Raw genomic sequence first — 18420 nt, 5'->3', positions numbered from 1 at the left:
TACAATATGATATAATATAAAAATGTGTATATAAATACATGATATTGTAGGCTGGGGAGATGGCTCAGTGGTTAGGAACACTGGCTGTTTTTGTAGGCTAGAGAGATGGCTCAGTGGTTAGGAACACTGGCTGTTTTGTAGAGAACCCAGGTTTACTTTTCGGAACTCACATGGCAGCTTGCAGCAGGGGATCTGCTGTCCCTTTCTAGCTATGGGCACCAGACATGCATATGATGCACACACATACATAGAGGCAAAGACACTTGTACACATAAAATAATACATTTAAAAATCTTTGTAAAAAGCAAATAGAAAAACCTCCCAAACTAAAGCAAGAGCCATCTCTGATTCTGTGCCCCCCTTCTTCTTTTTTTTTTTTTTTACAAAACATGAAAGTTTATTATAATCATACCTTTCAGAAATAATTGTTGTTTACAGTTTCTGAGTTCTTTCATTGCCTTATTTTTCCCCTCTTCCCTTCTCCCTCTTGCTCCAGACCTTGCTCACTCTGGGGTCCGGCTCACTCCTCGCTCCATCCCACAGGTTTTTCTATTTGTTTCCCATTACAGATGGTTGTGAGCCACGATGTGGTTGCTGGGAATTGAACTCATGACCTTGGGAAGAGCTGTCAGTGCTTTTAACCACTGAGCCATCTCATCAGCCCTCTGTGCCCTTCATAGGCAGAATACATCGTCTAAGAAGGGAAGAGCAGAAATAGACTTATTTGCATCGTATGTAACTGACAGACTTTGTGCTTTCCATTGCTGAAACTGTTTTTTCAGACTTATATGTTACCATAGTTAACTTTGTCAACTCCACGAAGCATAAGAGTCATCTAAGAAGAAACCCTCCATTGAGAAATTGCCCAGATCAGATTGACCTGTGGGGGATTGCCTTGCTTGTTAATTGATATAGGACATCATAGCCCACTGTGGATGTCATCATTACTAGGCAGGTGGTCCAGGGCTATAAGAAAGCTGACCTGTCGGGGCTGGCGAGATATCTCAGTGGGCAAGAACACTGACTGCCCTTCTGAAGGTCCTGAATTCAAATCCCAGCAACCACATGGTGGCTCACAACCACCCTTTAATGAGATCTGACGCCCTCTTCTGGTGTGTCTGAGGACAGTTACAGTTTCTTTTTTAAAGAAAGCTGGCCTGTGAGAAAGCTGGCAGTCAGCAAGCCTTCATTTATACTTTCTACTTCAGACTCCTGCCAGGAGTTCCTGCTCTGACTTCTCTCAGTGACGGACTGTGACCCAGAATGGTGACTGCTTCCTTTCCTCTTCGAAGTTGCTTCAGCCAGAATATTTTATTACAGCAACAGAAAGGAAGGTAGAACCAATGTTACGGCTCCCTGGGGAACTATTTCCACTAGGGTCCATTGTGAGAGTTCCACTGAACTTTAGGCGTGGCATTTTAAGCCATTTATGCCAAGAGATGAGAGCCCAAAATAGGACTCACCTTGAAGTAATGACGTTAATCACGAGACGGGGCTGCTGCACAGCTGAGAAAAAGGACATGTGACACTTGGGAGGTCTATGGAGGTTCCCCTTAATAGTTTTACTATGTTTAGCCAAGGATCAAAACAGGAATAATATTTGTGACCATTCACTATTTAGTGGTGCAAACACAAATAACTATAATACTTTTTTTTTTTTCTGGTTTTTTCGAGACAAGGTTTCTCTGTGTAGCCCTGGCTGTCCTGGAACTCACTCTGTAGACCAGGCTGGCCTCGAACTCAGAGATCCGCCTGCCTCTGCCTCCCGAGTGCTGGGACTAAAGGCGTGCTCCACCACGCCCGGCAGATAGGTTTTGTTTGTTTTTGTTTTGTTTTTTTTTTTTTGGTTTTTTGAGACAGGGTTTCTCTATGTAGTCCTGGCTGTCCTGGAACTCACTTTGTAGACCAGGCTGGCCTTGAACTCAGAAATCTGCCTGCCTCTGCCTCCCAAGCGCTGGGATTAAAGGCGTGCGCCACCACCGCCCATATAATACATTTTTATTATGTGTTTTTCCCCAAATCCATTCTAATTATAACAATGCTAAGACAGCAGAGAGAAGGGGTGAAAGAAGCTGTGTGTGTGCATTGTCTTAGTATTTCAGTCACTGTTTATCAATATAGGGGTTGGAGAGATGGCTCAGTGGTTAAGGGCAACGACTGCTCTTCCAGAGGTCCTGAGTTCAATTCCCAGCAACCACATGGTGGCTCACAACCATCTGTAACTTCAAGGTCTGATGCTCTCACACAGACATACATGCAGGCAAAACACCAATGCACATAAAATAAAGGTAGAGAAATTTAAAAGACATTCACATAGCTCTATCTTTTGGTAATCTGCCCTCTTCCCCTCTTTTAGAGTTGCTGTGTAGAAGTGATGATCCCTTGGGGCCCAATGGCTCATCAGTGACAGTGCTGCCTTTAAATCCGTTACCTATTGCACGAGTCATAAATGGTTTACAGAAGCTCGAGTGTACCTAGTACCACAGGGAGTACCTAAGGTCCTTTGAAACTGGAGTTACAGACAGTTCTGAGACACCATGTGGAGAGTGGAACCAAAGTTGGGTCCTTTGTGAGAGAAGCAAGCGCTCTTAACTGTTGAGCCATCCCTCTAGCCTCTGATATGAAATTTTTCTATGGGGGAAATTGCCTCAGTGATTGATGTAAAATGCATCCTTTTTTTTTTTTTTTTTTTTGCTATTTGGATATTTGTGATTACTCGGTGTTTTGTTTTCACAAGGACAGAATACTAACTAAGAATGAGAGCTCTTGAGAATTGAAAATGTTGGCATGCATTCTTTACTTATTGGGGTTTTTTTTTTTGGGCGGGGAGGGGGTGTTGGTTTCAAGACAGGGTTTCTCTGTGTTACAAGTCCTGGCTATCCTGGACTTGCTTTGTACACCAGGCTGACCTCAAACTCAGAGATCCACCTGCCTTAGCTTCTTGAGCACTGTGATTAAAGGCATGTGCCACCATGTCCAGCCTTATTATTTATTGCTACATAATTAATCACCTTGAAACTCTATGGTTTATCTATATCTTTAATCCCAAGATTTGTCAGGTGAATCTGTGAATTCAAGATTAACAAATTGCAGGACAGCCAAGGCTAGATAGTGAGATACCCCCCTCCAAAAAAAACCAAAAAACCAAAAAACAAAACCCAGAACCAAACAAAAAAGCCAAACAAACCCAAAACCTTGGTGGCTTAAAGCAATCGACATTTAAAATTTTTAGTTTATGCAGGTCAGAAATTAAGTAGACTATCTGGAAATTCTATTTAGAAAGTCTTTTTTTTTTTTTTTTTTGAGACATCGTTTTTTTCTGTGTAGCCCTGGCTGTCCTGTCCTGGAACTCACTCACTCTGTAGACCAGGCTGGCCTCGAACTCAGAAATCTGCCTGCCTCTGCCTCCTGAGTGCTGAAATTAAAGGCATGGCTCACAACTGTTTGTAACTCCAATTCCAGGAGATCTGGCATCCTTACCCAGACACACGTAAGGGCAAAACACTAACACACATAAAAATAAATTTTTAAAAGTACAGTTAGGATGTTCACCAGAGCTAGAGTCATCTGAAGATTTGGTCAGGGATGAAAAAGAAAGTTTCCACATTGGTATTCGCAAGTAGTTGGCAAGTTGGTACTCCCATCTGTTTTCAGAAGAGAGGGGAGATGACCTCTCCATGGGGCTTTATGCCATGGGAGCTGATGTCTATAGAAGGGAGTGGTCCAGGAGAAACCAAGTCAGGAGCAGCTTGAGACAGCCACACCACGCTATTCTGTTGGCCACACAAACCGACTTTGATAGAATTCAAGGATAGATTACACAGGAGTTTGAACACTAAACGAGAAAGCTCGAGGCTGGTGAGATGGCTCAGTGGTTAAGAGCACTGACTGCTCTTCTGAAGGTCATGAGTTCAAATCTCAGCAATCACATGGAGGCTCACAACCATCCATAACAAGATCTGATGCCCTCTTATGGAGTGTCTGAAGACAGCTACTTATGTATAATAATAAATAAATCTTTAAAAAGAGAGAGAGAAAGCTCACTGAGAGCTTTGCCAAACAATGGCTACCACTGCACAGTAACACACACACACATACACACACACACACACACACACACACACACACAACTCATCATCATCATCATGAGAACTGGAACATGAACAAACATGGTGGCTCATGATATATATAATCTTTGCATTCAGGGACTGAGGCAGGAGGATCAAGAGTCTAAAACGTCAGCCTGAGATACGTACTAAGACCATTTCTGGGACAAAAAGAAAAACAAGGATGGATGAGATGGCTCATCAGATAAATGTGTTTGCTGACAAGCCTGAGGACCTGGGCTCAATTCCCAGAAGTGACATGTACACATTCTGCTCTCCATGCACACCATGTAATATACACCTCCCAGAATAAAGAAACATGAAAAGGAAAAAGGAAAATAAACAACAAGAGACAGATGGAAGGAAAGTGAAAATCCATTTAGGATGCTCAATCTAGGATTTAAAGAAATTCCAGGAAGACAGCTGAGGATGTGGCTTAGTGGTGGGCTGGTTGATTGGGATCCATGAGGCTCTGGTTTAGTCCTCAGCTCCACAAAGGGAAAAAGAAACCCAGGTTTAAAAAGGTGTGTGTGTGTGTGTGTGTTTGTGTGTGTGAGCCTAGAGCAAATCATCAAAGAAATTTAGAAAGACTGCAAGGTACACAGTCAATACAGGAAAGTTACACACATCACAACGAAAAAATGAAAAATGAAAAACTTAGTTTTATTTACAATACTGTTAAAAAATACAGGCACTTAGAGATAAATTTAATAAAAATGTATAACACTGGAAATTAGAAACACTGGTGAAGAACGCTAAAAAAAAAAAGTAAAAATTAGAAGTGCTCATGAATGGAAGACCCAGTATTGTTTTTATTTTACCTCCTTGAGTCTTTCTTTGGGTGTATGGAGTTTTTGCAGACAAAAACTACAAAACCTGCATATGTGATGCTCATAGAGACCAGAAGAGGGCATCAGATCCCCCTGGTAAGGAGCCACTATTTGGATGCTGGGAATCAAATCTCATGCTTCTAAAAGGGTAGCCAGCAAGTGCTCTTGACTTAGCTCAGCCATCTCTCTAGCCCCAATCGATAGATTCTTGACAAGCATACCACACCACAGCAGTTTACAGGGGAAAGTATTTTGAGCAAATGGTGCTAGAACCAACAAACACAGTTAACCTTTCAGATCTTAGACTATGCACAATTGTTTCTCTCTTTTGTTTCCTTGTAACAAGGTCTCACACTGTAGCCCAGGTCATTCAGGGGACTAACTGTGTAATCTCCAGGGGTCTTTTAATTCATGGCGATTCTTCTACTTCTTTCTCCAGAGAGCTGGGATTACAGCTATGAACCTCTATACCTGACTTATCCTTCTTTATAGAGTGGGTGATGCTCCTTCACCCAAGCCATCTGCATCACAGGGTTTTAATCAATAATATTTTGAGCTCTAAACTCCCTTCCCTGTCCCCATACTAGTTTACCTGTTTGTAAATATGGCAGGTAATCTCCAATATTGGGAAGGTTGAAGGAGGACAGATGTGTTTCTTGACAGCCTGGGCTACATAGCATATTCCAGAGAAGGCTGAAACACCTAGTGAGACCCTGTCTCAACAATAAATATACACACAAACATCCATTCATTCCAAAGCTCCCTGGCATAGCAATCTTTAAGATTTGTTTTCAGATAATATCATTTGAGGCTAGAGATTTCTCCTGTATGGATGAAGAAAGTGCAGTGTTCCATCTGCAGCAACGCATAAAACCACCATGACTCCTGCAATTACAGCATTGGGAAGGCACTTTGGAGGTGCTCACTCTCCACTTGAGGCTAGCCTAGTCTTCATGAGTACATGAGACCCCCTATCTTACAAACAAAAGACTCATTTCCAGTATTTGAATTCTGTCGCGATTGGAGACCGAAGCCTCATTTTAACCTTTAAATATTTTAGACTTACAGACTTGACACTCTGCTCCCCAAGTTGTTTCGTTATGATAGGGCTAATGAGCCCCCCCCCCCCATAAATCTAATGAAAGGTTCAGTTCCGAAACCTTCGTAGTATTTCATCTATCCTCAGGTTTTCTGGGCCTCCACTACAAAGACTGGGTCAGAGTGTTGGGAGAGCTGCGTTTTGCCGGCTTGCGAAACTTTTAGGAAGGGCTGGAGGGAAGGAGGGCGGAACCGATTTGCGAGTCCTGCCTCTCCGGCTTGGAAGGCTGGGTCACGAGCTATCCGTGGACTGCAAAGGATGTGCTTTAAAGATTAGCTTTTCTCCCTCACCGTCTCTTCGGAGGCCAACAATTCTCGGGGCTGAGGCGGGAAACTGTTTCAGATGAGATCAGGCGCAAAGGTCGGAACTGCAGCAAGCCTGCAAAGACACGCCTCCCGCACAAACCCTCGAGTCCCCTAAGTTTCCCTAGGGAAAAGGAAATGGGCGTGCCAGGGGGAGGAATTCCACAGCGCACGGCTCGTCACGTGATAACTAGCTCTAGGGTTGCAGGACTGAGAAGACAGATCTTTGACTCCTCCCACCAGACGTCACCCACCCCCAGACCACGCCCTTAACCGAAGGGCGGGGCGGAGAAACCCCGCCTTGAAACGGCCTTCCTGACGGGCGGGGCCTCTAGCGGGGCGGGGCTGGAGAGGGGGGGAGGGAGAAGAGGAAAAGGAGTGGTCACGTGCGGCTGGTGGCCTACGGTCACGTGACGGGCGGCGGGGCGCAGGCACCCAGGCTGGGAGTTCTTCTGAGGGAAAGCCGAGTGGAGTTGGGGACCCGGCGGCGGTGACAATGGTGAGTGCGCGCCGGCCTGCCTGCGAGGTCGTCTCCCGCGGGGCCGCGGGGGCGCGCGGCGGGACTCCCAACGGCGGGCCCGGCGCCGAGCCTGCAGGGAAGGGGCGCGGAGCGGTGAGGCCTGACTGCTGCCCGCACCCGGCCAGGCCTGAGCACCTGCGGCCGGCGGCACTGTCCCGGCCATGTCGGAGCCTCTGCCCGCCTTCCTCGATCGGCTGTGGGGACCCTGGCTGGGCACCCGCAGTCCGCCCAGCCGGAGCTCGGCAGCCTCGCCTTCCAAGGTAGCCGAGGACAGTCGGTGCCCTCTCTCCCAGTTCCGGACTCTGGCGAGACCTGCTCACCTTCCTCGTCCCGAGCTCGATAGAGTCCGCTTATTTTCTTTAAGCTGGATGTGGAGACATTCTGCGATTTCTTGATTCGGGTGGAGGCTTTTGGCACTTGTAGAATAGGAGGGGACGGGAGGGGAGACAAGAGGGTATCGGAACCGAGACCCCTCATTTATATCTCCAGACGCCGATTTAAGCACTTGGTTTCACTTCCTTCCCTAAGCGGTTTCTGTAACTTAGCGCTTTGGGATGTTGCAGTGTCTTGGGAGCCCAGGCAGGGATGAAAATCAGAGCACTTAACCACACTTAATGGAAAGCACCGTTGGGCGCGCTAGTGTTTAACTACGCGCCCGCAGTCTATAGATTAGAGCTCCTTTGGCTCGTGTTATTTAGCATATACTCCATGAGAGCCCACTGTGCGCTCCCCTTATACTACCTGCTCTTCCCAAGCTCGCCACTTTTAATAAACTGCTTGAAACTTCTCGTCTCAAGCCAGCCAGCCAGGTCTATTTTTAAAACGTTGCTTTGATTAAATAACTTTGAGTCAGAAATCATTTGCTTTCTCTAGGGTTTGAGGGGGTGGGGGAGAAGTTCATTCAGGGAGCGTTTTCTTAAACAGAATTTTGGGTGAGTCCAGGGACAGATAAACAAGGCAAACTGTTTGCTTCCTTGCAGCGTACAGACTCAGGAGAGTTAAGCATTTGTTTAGATAAATTAGTTTAAGGTGGAAATTACGACTGCTATAAATAACAAAGAAGGAATTAGTTGGCTCTTAGGGAGTCCTCCTTTCACTGTTTATAATTTGAAAAGAAAGCTTAAATTGCTCTCTTACTTCTTGGTTACTTAGTTGAATTAGTCCTTCTAGTTAAGTTTAAGAGCAATTTTTTTTATTTTTAAGGTATTTGCCAAATGAAATTGTAAAGCTTTAAAGCCTTTGTATGGACACACACACATGTATGAGAATTTGCTGTTTCATTGTGTGTGGGCTCAAGTGAATACATTGTGGAAGCTTTGGTTCCTCTGAGCCCGGTTCAGTTTTTTTCTTACTGAGATTTTTTTTCCTATATATTTTGATTATGTTTTTCCTTTCCTTCAAGTTCTGTTTCTTTACATCAAGCAGACTTAATAAATTTCCTTAAATGGTGCCCACAGAGTTTGTTACATTTTTATGTATCCACGTGTAGTTTTGCTAGATGGTAATGCTAAACAATGTATGTCTTGGCACATTGTGCTAGTTAGGTACCTGAGAGGGCCTCAAGAAAGCCTCAGCACTCCTGGTACTGAGTCAAAGTTAGTTAAAGTCAGTTGTGAGCCACCATTTGGATGCTGGGAATCTGAACCTGGGTCCTCTGGAAGAGCAGCAAGTGCTCCTAACCACTGAGCCTGCCCTGTTATTGAAAAATATTGCAGAACTGTGTTTTGGCAGCTTTAGTGGCAATTTAATTTTGTTAAAATAGTAATTGTGACTTTAAATGTTAAATTTCAAATTGGAAAAGACCTTTCAGTGTGTTACATAGAGAATATATGTAGAAAAAAGTTGCCATATATCATTTTATATGTAAAACATCTTTCATAGCTTGGCGTGGTGGCCGCACGTCTTTAATCCCAGCACTTGGGAGACAGAGGCAGGCGGATTTCTGAGTTTGAGGCCAGCCTGGTCTACAGAGTGAGTTCCAGGACAGCCAGGACTATACAGAGAAACCCTGTCTTGAAAAAGACCCACAAAAACAAAAAAAAAATACCATTGCAGAAAGAAAATTGCTGTTGGTGACTTTGGAGCATGTTAAACGTACTAGTTTGTAGTTAGTTGTTTGAATTTGTTCCTTTTGTGGGGGCTGGAGAGATGGCTCAGCAGTAAGAGCACTGGCTGCTCTCCTTGAGAGAACCTGAATTCAGTTCCCAGCACTCACACAATGGCTCACAGGATCTGAGCTCACAGGATCTGTTGCAAAGATCTGATATCCTCTTTTGACCCCTACAGGGACCTGCCACACACATAGCAAACAAATATACACTCAGGTAAAACATTAATACAATAAAAGATATACATAAATAAAAAAAGGATTTATGCAGGCTCAGTGGTTAAGAATGTTGACTGTTCTTCCCAAGGTCCTGAATTCAATTCTCAGCACCCACGTGATCACAACCATCTATAAAGGGACCTGATGCCCTCTTCTGGTATGCAGAGAACACATACATTAAAAAGAAATGCATAAATAAATTTTTAAAAAGATTTACACACACACACAAAAGAAACTATCTCTTTTGTTAATATAGGAATACTGAAAACAATTTGGTCATTGTGTCACCTGTGACCTACATAATCTTAGGAAGCTCCTTGGCTTGTTTACTGTCATTATCTGTCCTCCCTAGGACTGGTCTGATGAATAATGAGTTTCAGACTTCAACTTTGCCCCAACTCAGCCTGGTTTTCTGAGGAAGGGCTCGTTTCACCAACAGTTACAGATTGCAGTTCATTTTCTTGTGTGTAGTCACTTATTTTCTGTTACTAGAGTGGCGTGTGTGTGTACTGAAAAGTCGCACTCCACAGGTATTTGACGGCCCTATAGACAGTACTGTAAGCAGGGTTCAGGCTCTTGTTCTCAGTGCTGAGCAAAGATAAAATGTCTATCCTCAGAGTACATAGCTTGGAGGGAGAGCCATATATTTCCTCAGCCTGTGAGAACAAAACGGGGAGAATCCAGCTTGTGTTAGGGTATCAGGTAAAGCTCTTACAGAGGTGAGTCAGTCAACAAGGGGTGAGTGAGTCAGGTGACTCTAGGACAAGGGGGACAGGCAAATCTGATGAACTTCTGCACAAATTATTTCCATCATTTAAGGTTATTGTATCTGGAGGGCTGGTAGGTATATCTGTAAGCCACATCAAATAATATATTATTGTTTTTTTTTTTTTTTNTCACTTTGTAGACCAGGCTGGCCTCGAACTCAGAAATCCACCTGCCTCTGCCTCCCGAGTGCTGGGATTAAAGGCGTGCGCCACCACGCCCGGCTAATAATATATTATTGTATGTGCGTTTATAATAACGTATTTGAAGTCAGTGTTACCTATGAAGATTTTACGTATTGGGGCTGGAGAAATGGCTCAATAGTTAAGAGCAGTGACAACTTTCTCAGGGAACCTAGGTTCAGTTCTTAGCACTCACATGATGGCTAACATATGAGTTATATAACTGTAGTGCCAGGGGTTCTGATGCCTTCTGTGGGTTCTGCAGGCACTAGCCATGCGTGTGGTGCACAGACTTATGTGCAGGCTAAAATACTCATTTATACACAATAAAATAAATGAAGAAAATGTATAAACTGAGGAGCTCTACAAGGTGACTGTCAAGAGTTCAGTTAAAATATTATTGTATTAACTCCTGGGTTGAGCATAGTGGTGCTTTCCTTTAACACCAACACTCACGAGGCAGAGGTAGGTGGGACTCTGTGATTTTGAGGCCAGCCTAGGCTATGCAGTGAGACCCTGTCTCAAAAGATCAATCTATATATACTTGTACCTCAGCCTCATAGGTTCTTTGTTGTGTGCTTCCTTCTGTTTTTAGACAAGGTCTTATTCTGCAGCCTAGGCTGTCCTGGAACTCACTGGATAGCCTAGGCTGCCTTGAGCTTTTGGTATGCCTCCTCCCTTGGCTTCCTAAGTGGTTAGAATATAGTCATTCACCACCATGGCTAGCTGCCAAACTACATTTTTTTAAATTAAAGAACTATTTGCCCTCATTTGTTGTGTGTGGGTACTTGCCACACTGCATGTGTGGAGGTCATAGGACAAATTGTCTGTCATATAGACTTTAGGGATTGATCTCAGGTCCTAAGTCTTGGTTCCAGGCACAGAACTTAATGGTGCCTTCTCTCTGGCCCCAAACTACTCTATAAAATAAGTCCAGTTTACAAGCTTTCCAGCTGCTGGAATAGTTAAAAGAAGTAGTCTGATCAGCTGTGTCTGTGTGTGTGTCTGTCTGTCCATTCGTCCCAGTGCTAGGGTTATGGACACAATCACACAGCTTTTTTTTTTTTTTTTTTTTTCTTTTCTCTCACATGGGTCCTGGGGATCTGAGCTCAGGTCCTCTCTCCAGCTTCCATATGACATCTTTTATACTTAACTATCAGTGTGTATTTAACTTGTTGGTCCCACTTTGTCATCATCCCCTCCCTTCCTTGCCAGTCATCCTCTGCTTTCATGATGTGCGCACACGTTTGTATATGTGTGGCTAAATATAGATTCTATATGAGAATTTTGTGGTATTTATCTCTTTGAGATTATTTTACCTAACATGATCAGACGCGTGTTTTTAAACAGTTGCTTTGGTTTTTGTGCAGAACAAAGCGGGATACAGACACTGATGTGGAGGGCTGTTCCCTGTGGGGCTAGCTGCTTGGAAGGTTAGAGGACTGCTCGAGCTTTCTAGGTAGAGAGTAAATGAAACAGCACAGAAGGACCCCATCTAAAAGCAGAGACACAAGGAAGGATATAGGTCCATATGATGGGAAGCTGCCATCTTTACACTTTAAGATGTTTTTATTTTATTTATATGGGTACACTGTAGCTTTCTTCAGACACACCAGAAGAGGGCACCAGATCTCATTACAGGTGGTTGTGAGCCACCAAGTGGCTGCTGGGAAATGAACTCAGGACCCTGGAAAAGCAGTCAGTGCTCTTAACCACTGAGCCATCTCTCCAGCCCTATCTTTATGGTTTAAAGACTAGAACATTGTCATTAGTGCTCATAGCACGTGTTAGCTGTGTCTAATGTCAGAACCATGACTGGGGTCTGCTCACTATTTGTTGCTACATTGCCAGCTAGTGTGCTTTGCCACTGGGAGGCAGTTATCTGAAATTACAGTGCATATATGTTTTCTTTGGAAATATTTATGGGACTTTTATTAGCTTCTAATATGAGTGCCAGGTATACTCAAAAGTCTTACATGGTGTGACACATTCTGTCCAGACCTGATAGAGCAGGGTTTTATGGTAATTAGCCCAATGTTGTGACACTAAGCTTGAAAGGGGTAATTTGGGCTGTGAAAGTTTTTCTCTGATGAAAGAGCCTCAAAAGGCTGTAATAAGATGCAGCTTTTTAAGCTTGGATGCAAGGAATTGAGTTCCTCCATTTTGGATGTTAGATTCTGATTATTATGTAGATTACTTGTGGGAATGGTTGAAGTAATAGCATGTTCAAGTTCTTCTTTTGTTTGTTTGTTTTGATAGTAAAAATTGTAACATGAAATCTATTCTCCAAATTGTGATTGAGCCTCAGAGTTAACTGTGTGTGGGCTGTGCTCAGTGAGATTGTTGCTTTAGTTTTCAGTCATGCTGGGGATTGGACGCATGGGTGAACTAGGCACGCCCCTCAATTCAGTTTGGATGTAGAATTTGATAACTTTTTTATTTCTTGTAAATTCAGATTAGTAATCTGCTTGGCTTTATGTTAAATGTAATTAAGTTTGAATTTCAAAGTGTAGTGATTGCCTAAAGTCACTACACTTTGAAATTCATATGATAATCATGAGCATTTTTCTTTTATTGCAGAGTTTTCTTGGAGGCTTTTTTGGTCCCATCTGTGAGATTGATGTTGCCCTTAATGATGGGGAAACCAGGAAAATGGCAGAAATGAAAACTGAGGATGGCAAAGTAGAAAAACACTATCTCTTCTATGATGGCGAGTCTGTCTCAGGAAAGGTAAGCTTTTGTTTGAGAGTTTGTTAGACAGTTACATAATTTTAGTATATTAGAATTAGTTTTCAAAATAGTCTGTGCTGTATCTAAATTTGAATGGTTGCATTAGAAATAGAATTTGTCAACTAAAATCTTTGATGGGTTAAAAACAGTAACGGAAGATTCTTTCCGTGGAAGGATTTTAGGACTAGAGTCTTTGAATTTCACAACATTTTTTGCTAATGACTGTATCTTAAGCTTTGGAGAGTTTCTTCTGTAACCGAGTTGGAAAGCTGTGGAGTGGTTGTCTGATGTGGCATAGGAAGAGCTCTTTCTGACTCTTGGGATGTAGCTTTCTCTTCTGTGCTATCATATGCCATTGGCCTCAGCTCTTTTGGAATGTATCTGTGTGTCTAGATACATTTAAGATCCCTTCTTCTGTGATAGTCACACCTCTCTTCCCTTTCTTTACTCAGTAATGTGTAACATTCTTCATCTGCTTTCTGCTTGTCTCATGTAGCCCAGCTTGGTCTCAAACTCCCTGTGTTAAACTTGTGGTCCTTCTCCTGCCCTCCACCTCTGAAATACCAGAGAACAGGAGTGCACTACCATACCTGGATAACCCTTAATTGTTTTAGAGCAGTTTTAGATTTTCAGGAAAAAAAATGGGTAAAATACAAAGTTCTTTATATTGCCTCTTCTTCACCATGCCCTCATATATACCACAACAATATAACATTTGCCTATTATTATTGTTATATATTGAGTTAGGGTCATGTAATTCAGGCTGACCTTAGACTACAGTGATTTAGTCTTCCTGCTTCAGAACTTTCTTGAGTTCTGGAGTTGAAAGCATGAACCACTATGTTCAGTTTAATTTTTAAAAAATAATGAATTAAAGGCAGCCATGGTGATAATGTGTCAGTAATCTTAGCATTTAAGCAGTAGGGACAGGAGATGAGTTTAGAGTTATCTTCAGCTACATAGGGAGCCCAAGGCCAACCTGGGTTGCTTAAGACCCTATCTTTAAAAAGAAAAAAGCAAAGAACTGATGAACCAGTATTGGTAGATTGGTCATAGCTTTAGTTAGGGTTCATTTGATGTTATATGTTGTATGGCTTTTGACAAACACACACTGTTGTTATGTGTACATCATTTGAACATCATGCGGAATGACGAAATCATCCTGCAGAGTGCCCTCTGTTTCATCTGTTCCTGCCTCCCTGGCACCTGTACCCACACCAGTCTTGAGCCTGTGGTCACTGCTGATCTTTTTACTCTCTGATTTACCTTTTCCAGAATGCCATGGAGTTGGAATCATGTACTATGTAGCCTTCTTAGGTTAGTTTCTGTCTATTCAATGTTCATCAATATCTTTTTGTGACTTATTAGCTCATTTGTTTTTAACACTAAGTAGTATTCTTTTGTGCTGGCCATGGCTCATGTTTGTACTTTCTGCATTTAGAATGCTGAAGAGGTTGGTGGGTTGATTCAAGTTTGAGGCACACCCTAGGCTACATGCACAGTGATTTCCAGGCTAGCCTGAGCTACAGAGCAAGGCTCTCTCAAAACATGTAGATGTCTTTTGTATGGATACCAACATATTTATTTCTTCTATTCACTTACTGAAGACTGTCTTGACTGTTTCCAAGTTGGCAAAATTGGCTTAATTGACTTTCTTACTGGTGTGTAGGACTTTTTAGTATTTTAAGATTTATTTGGTTTGTGTGTGAAATATGAGTGTGGGCATTCAGAGCATGTGGAGGTCAGAGGATAATGTTTCTGCATTTTCTTCTCTCCTACACCTTGGTTTTTTAGAGTCAGGTCTCGCTCTTACTGTCTTTGCCACTGGCTGCATGTGTGAAGTCTAGATTAGATGAGTTTCCAGTTCCCACCTTATATCCCGCTGTTACAGTATGGAGCTAGGATCATAGTTATGAACCACATCTGACTTTTTTTACATGGGTTCTGGTGCTTGCATAGCAAGCACTGAGCCATCTCACGGGCTTCTTTTTGTATGTTTTTAATGAGTGCCTTTTATAAAGGCTGGGTATGGAGGTACCCTGGGATTGCAAGTTTGAGCTAGTCTGGGCTACATGAGAGCCTGTCTAAAGAGGAAAAAAGGTCTTAACGGTGTGCGCCACCACGCCCGGCTGTTTTTTTTTTTTGTTTTTAAAGACAAGGGTTTCACTGTGTGACCTTTGTTGGACCGGAACTCAGTAAGTAAAGCAGGCTGTCCTCCTACTCATAGAGCTCTGCCTACCTCTGCCTCTACTTCCAGAGTGTTCAGATTATAGGTGTTTAACATCATGCCCCGTTTGTTTGTTTTTTGTTTTGGTTGGTTTTTATTCTCTTTTTTTTATTTCTGTCTCCTCATTAGTAGATGTTTGATGTTTCCTTTTGTTCATTCAGGTCTAGTTTAGACATTTTCCAGCTACAGCCAGGACCCAGAGTTACCCTGTTTTCTTTCACCGGAGTTTTTACATCCTATGTCCTGTCCTTGCCCTTAGTTCATTTAAAGTTGATTTTGCTTGTGTTGCAGAAGTCAAAGGCGTCCCCACACTGGCTCTGTGTTAACCCTAGGCAGATACTGAACAAATCATCCCTTCCTCTCGTCATGCTATAATGTCACCTTTGTCACAAAGCAAAGGTCATGTGGTCTGTTCTGGCTTCCTTGCTCTGTTCTTGTGGCTTATTTGTGGCATGTACATCTTTCTTCATTCCTTTTGAATATTCTAATTAAGTTGTAATTCAGTCACCATAAATGGCCCTACTCTAGGTCATGCTGCTCACTGTACTTACAGAGCTGAGTAGCCTTCACCACCTGCTTATCCCTTTGAACAGAATCCACTACCTGCAAATCCCTCACCTACAAATCTACTTTGTTTCCTGTTCTGGACATTGCATATAAATGGAATCACACTGTGGCCTTTGAATGTGGTTCCTTTCACTGGGAGTTATCTTTTCAAGGCTTGGGTAGCTAGTATATTACCTCATTCTCTTAAGCTGTGTTTTAAATTTTAAAATATTTTAGTTCCATTCAAGAAAGAACTCTTGTCCTCTTTTATAAAAGGCATTTGTTTTGCCTACCAGACATATTATTCCTAGCTATTCTGCAGTCCTCCATGGCCTTCAGATTAGTAACTCATTGTGTGGTTATTAAGAATGATTTTTTTATATGTTTGTTATTCTAACTTACAACGGGAAAATTTTTGCCTATTTTAATTTTTGTTGTTGATGTTTTGTTGAAAATATAGATAATATAGGCATTTTCATGTTAAAAAAGTTTCAAACATTTATTTGGAGTGGGAGTGGGGAAAGTGTATGCATGTGATAGAGATCATAGGACAACTTGTGAAAGTCAGTGTTTCCTTCCATCATGGTAGGTTGTAGGGATCAAACTCAAGCCAACAAAATTGGTGGCAAGTGCCTATACTTAATGAACTGTCTTGCCAGCCCTATTTTGTCTTTTTAACCGTACAGCTTAATGGTATTACTTGTGTTTTTTAATCTTAGTCATACTATATCTTCAGAGTTTTTACTTGACAAAACCTTTTTGTCATATTAGTAGTCACTGCTCTTTCCCTGGTGACCTCTGACCTGGGACTGTGTCACTGAGCATGTCATTAGGACTCCCCCCACCCCATGTAATAGCATGTGTTAAAAATCTATTTTCTTCTGAGTAATATTCTTTTTTTTTTTTTTTAAGATTTATTTATTGTATGTACACAAGTACACCAGAAGGGAGCGTCAAATCTGTTACAGATGGTTGTGAGCCACCATGTGGTTGCTGGGAATTGAACTCAGGACCTCTGGAAGAGCAGGCAGTTCTCTTAACCACTGAGCCATCTCTCCAGCCCCCCTGAGTAATATTCTTGATAAGTCATGTCCAAATGGTAAAGGATATGCCAAGTTAGTTGTAATTTACATCTGTAATCCCAGCAGTTGAAAGATTGAGGCAGGAGAATTGCTGCAAACTCAGGACTAGCCTGAGTGTAGTAACATAGTATCAGTACAGTGAGTTAGAGTGAGGCCAGGCCCTACCCTCCCTTGTAGCTGTGTACTTAGGAGCAGAGCTGCTGGTGTGTACCAGCTCTGCCTCCCACAGCGGGGCTGGCCACCTCTGTAGGGCAGCTGCACCACCATCTCCTCCAGCACTGCTAAGAACATGAGTTTTCCTACTGGAAGATGGCTCAGCTGTAAGAGCACTGACTGCTTGGGTGAGTTCAAATCCCAGCAACCACATGGTGGCTCACAAGCACCTGTAATAAGATCTGACACCCTCTTCTGGTACATCTGAAGACAGCCACAGTATACTTATTTATAATAATAAATTAATCTTTGGGCCAGAGCAAACAACTGAGCAAGTGGGCTGTCCTGAGTGAGCTGGCTGACCAGAGCGAGCTGGGTTGACTGGAGGGAGCAGAGGTCCTAAATTCAGTTCCCAACAACCACCTGAAGGCTCTCAACCATCTGAACGGCTACAGTGTACTCATATACATAAAATAAATAAACCTTTAAGAAAAAAAAAAGAAGGCTAGTTTTCCCATATTTTTGATGACACTTGTATTATTTTTAAGACAGAGCCTCTTGTAGCCCTGGCTGTCCTCGAACTCATCCTCCTGCTTCCACCTTTCAAGTGCTGGGATCACAGGTGTGTGCCACCATACCCAGATCTTGTGTAGTTTTTCCTGTTGTGCCTCCCTAATGTGGTGAAGTGTCATGGTTTTGAATTTCTTTTCTTTTTTGAGACATGGTCTCTATAACAGAGACTGACCTTCAACTGCTGGTTTTTTGGCTCCACCTCCCAAATGCTGTGTTTCTAGGTGGTCACTACTGTGTTGGCTTTCCAGTTCTTGATGGCTTCTCTGCAGCACAAGAATTTTAAATTTTGGTGGAGTTGAGTTAGTTTATCTATTATTTTATAACTTGTGCTTCTGAGAAGCCACAGCCTGAGTGGAGGTGGTGAAACTGCACTGTGTCTTCTCCTCAGGAGTCTGCGTGCACTCACTTGGGTCGTTATCCCTTTGGTGTGAGGTGGCTGTTCTTCTGATGCTAATACCCTTGCCCCAGGACCACTTACAGAAAAGAGAACTGCTTCTCAGTTGCATTGTCTTGGTTCACTTATGCATTTATACCGTTAAAATAGAAACACTCGATTAAAACATTGGAGAGTTTTTGAATTGATGCTAAATTTCTTTTGTCTATAACTTAATTTTTTTATGTTCCATTCTGTATCCTGTATTCCAAATTTATAAAGAAGAGTAGGAAGTAAAAACTCACTTTGAACCAAGAAGGTCATTTTCCTTTATTTATGAAGTTTTCAGATACAGCTTTCAAAGGGAATGGCTTTTCCCTTTGCATGAGTTTTATATGTAAAAACTATTTAAAAACAAAACAAAAAAAAAAAACATGGTCTCTCTGTAGTCCTGCCTCCCCTAGAACATGATATATAGATGAGGCTGACCTTGAACTCAGAAATCTGCCTGCCTTTGCTTCAAAGATGTCAGGATTAAGGGTGTGCATTACTATACCCAACTTAAAGACAGTTCTTGTCAAAATAATTAGGTATTGCTGTCAAACT

The 18420-nt window shown here is 42.5% G+C and overlaps 1 protein-coding gene across 3 annotated transcripts in view; it reads left to right on the top strand.

Moving 5' to 3' along the window:
* Positions 1 to 6689: 6689 nt before the first annotated feature.
* The window catches only part of Vps26a (VPS26, retromer complex component A), a 31173-nt gene continuing 19442 nt past the window's right edge, over positions 6690 to 18420 (top strand). The window contains exons 1-2 of one of the 3 annotated variants that reach the window (XM_029482656.1): positions 6690 to 6836; positions 12711 to 12860. Coding sequence is in view for 2 of the 3 variants with exons in the window: in XM_021174545.2 (XP_021030204.1) it covers positions 7019 to 7117; positions 12711 to 12860 (249 nt within the window). In the remaining variant the exon portion in view is untranslated. Of the gene's footprint in view, positions 6837 to 6896; positions 7118 to 12710; positions 12861 to 18420 lie in introns of those variants that run through there. The other 2 variants (XM_021174546.1, XM_021174545.2) reach the window with 2 other exon arrangements.

Source organism: Mus caroli, chromosome 10, assembly GCF_900094665.2.
Source record: "Mus caroli chromosome 10, CAROLI_EIJ_v1.1, whole genome shotgun sequence".
Taxonomy (NCBI): Eukaryota; Metazoa; Chordata; class Mammalia; order Rodentia; family Muridae; genus Mus; species Mus caroli.
Note: the sequence above shows the minus strand (reverse complement) of the source record. Positions and strands in the feature narration are given on the sequence as shown.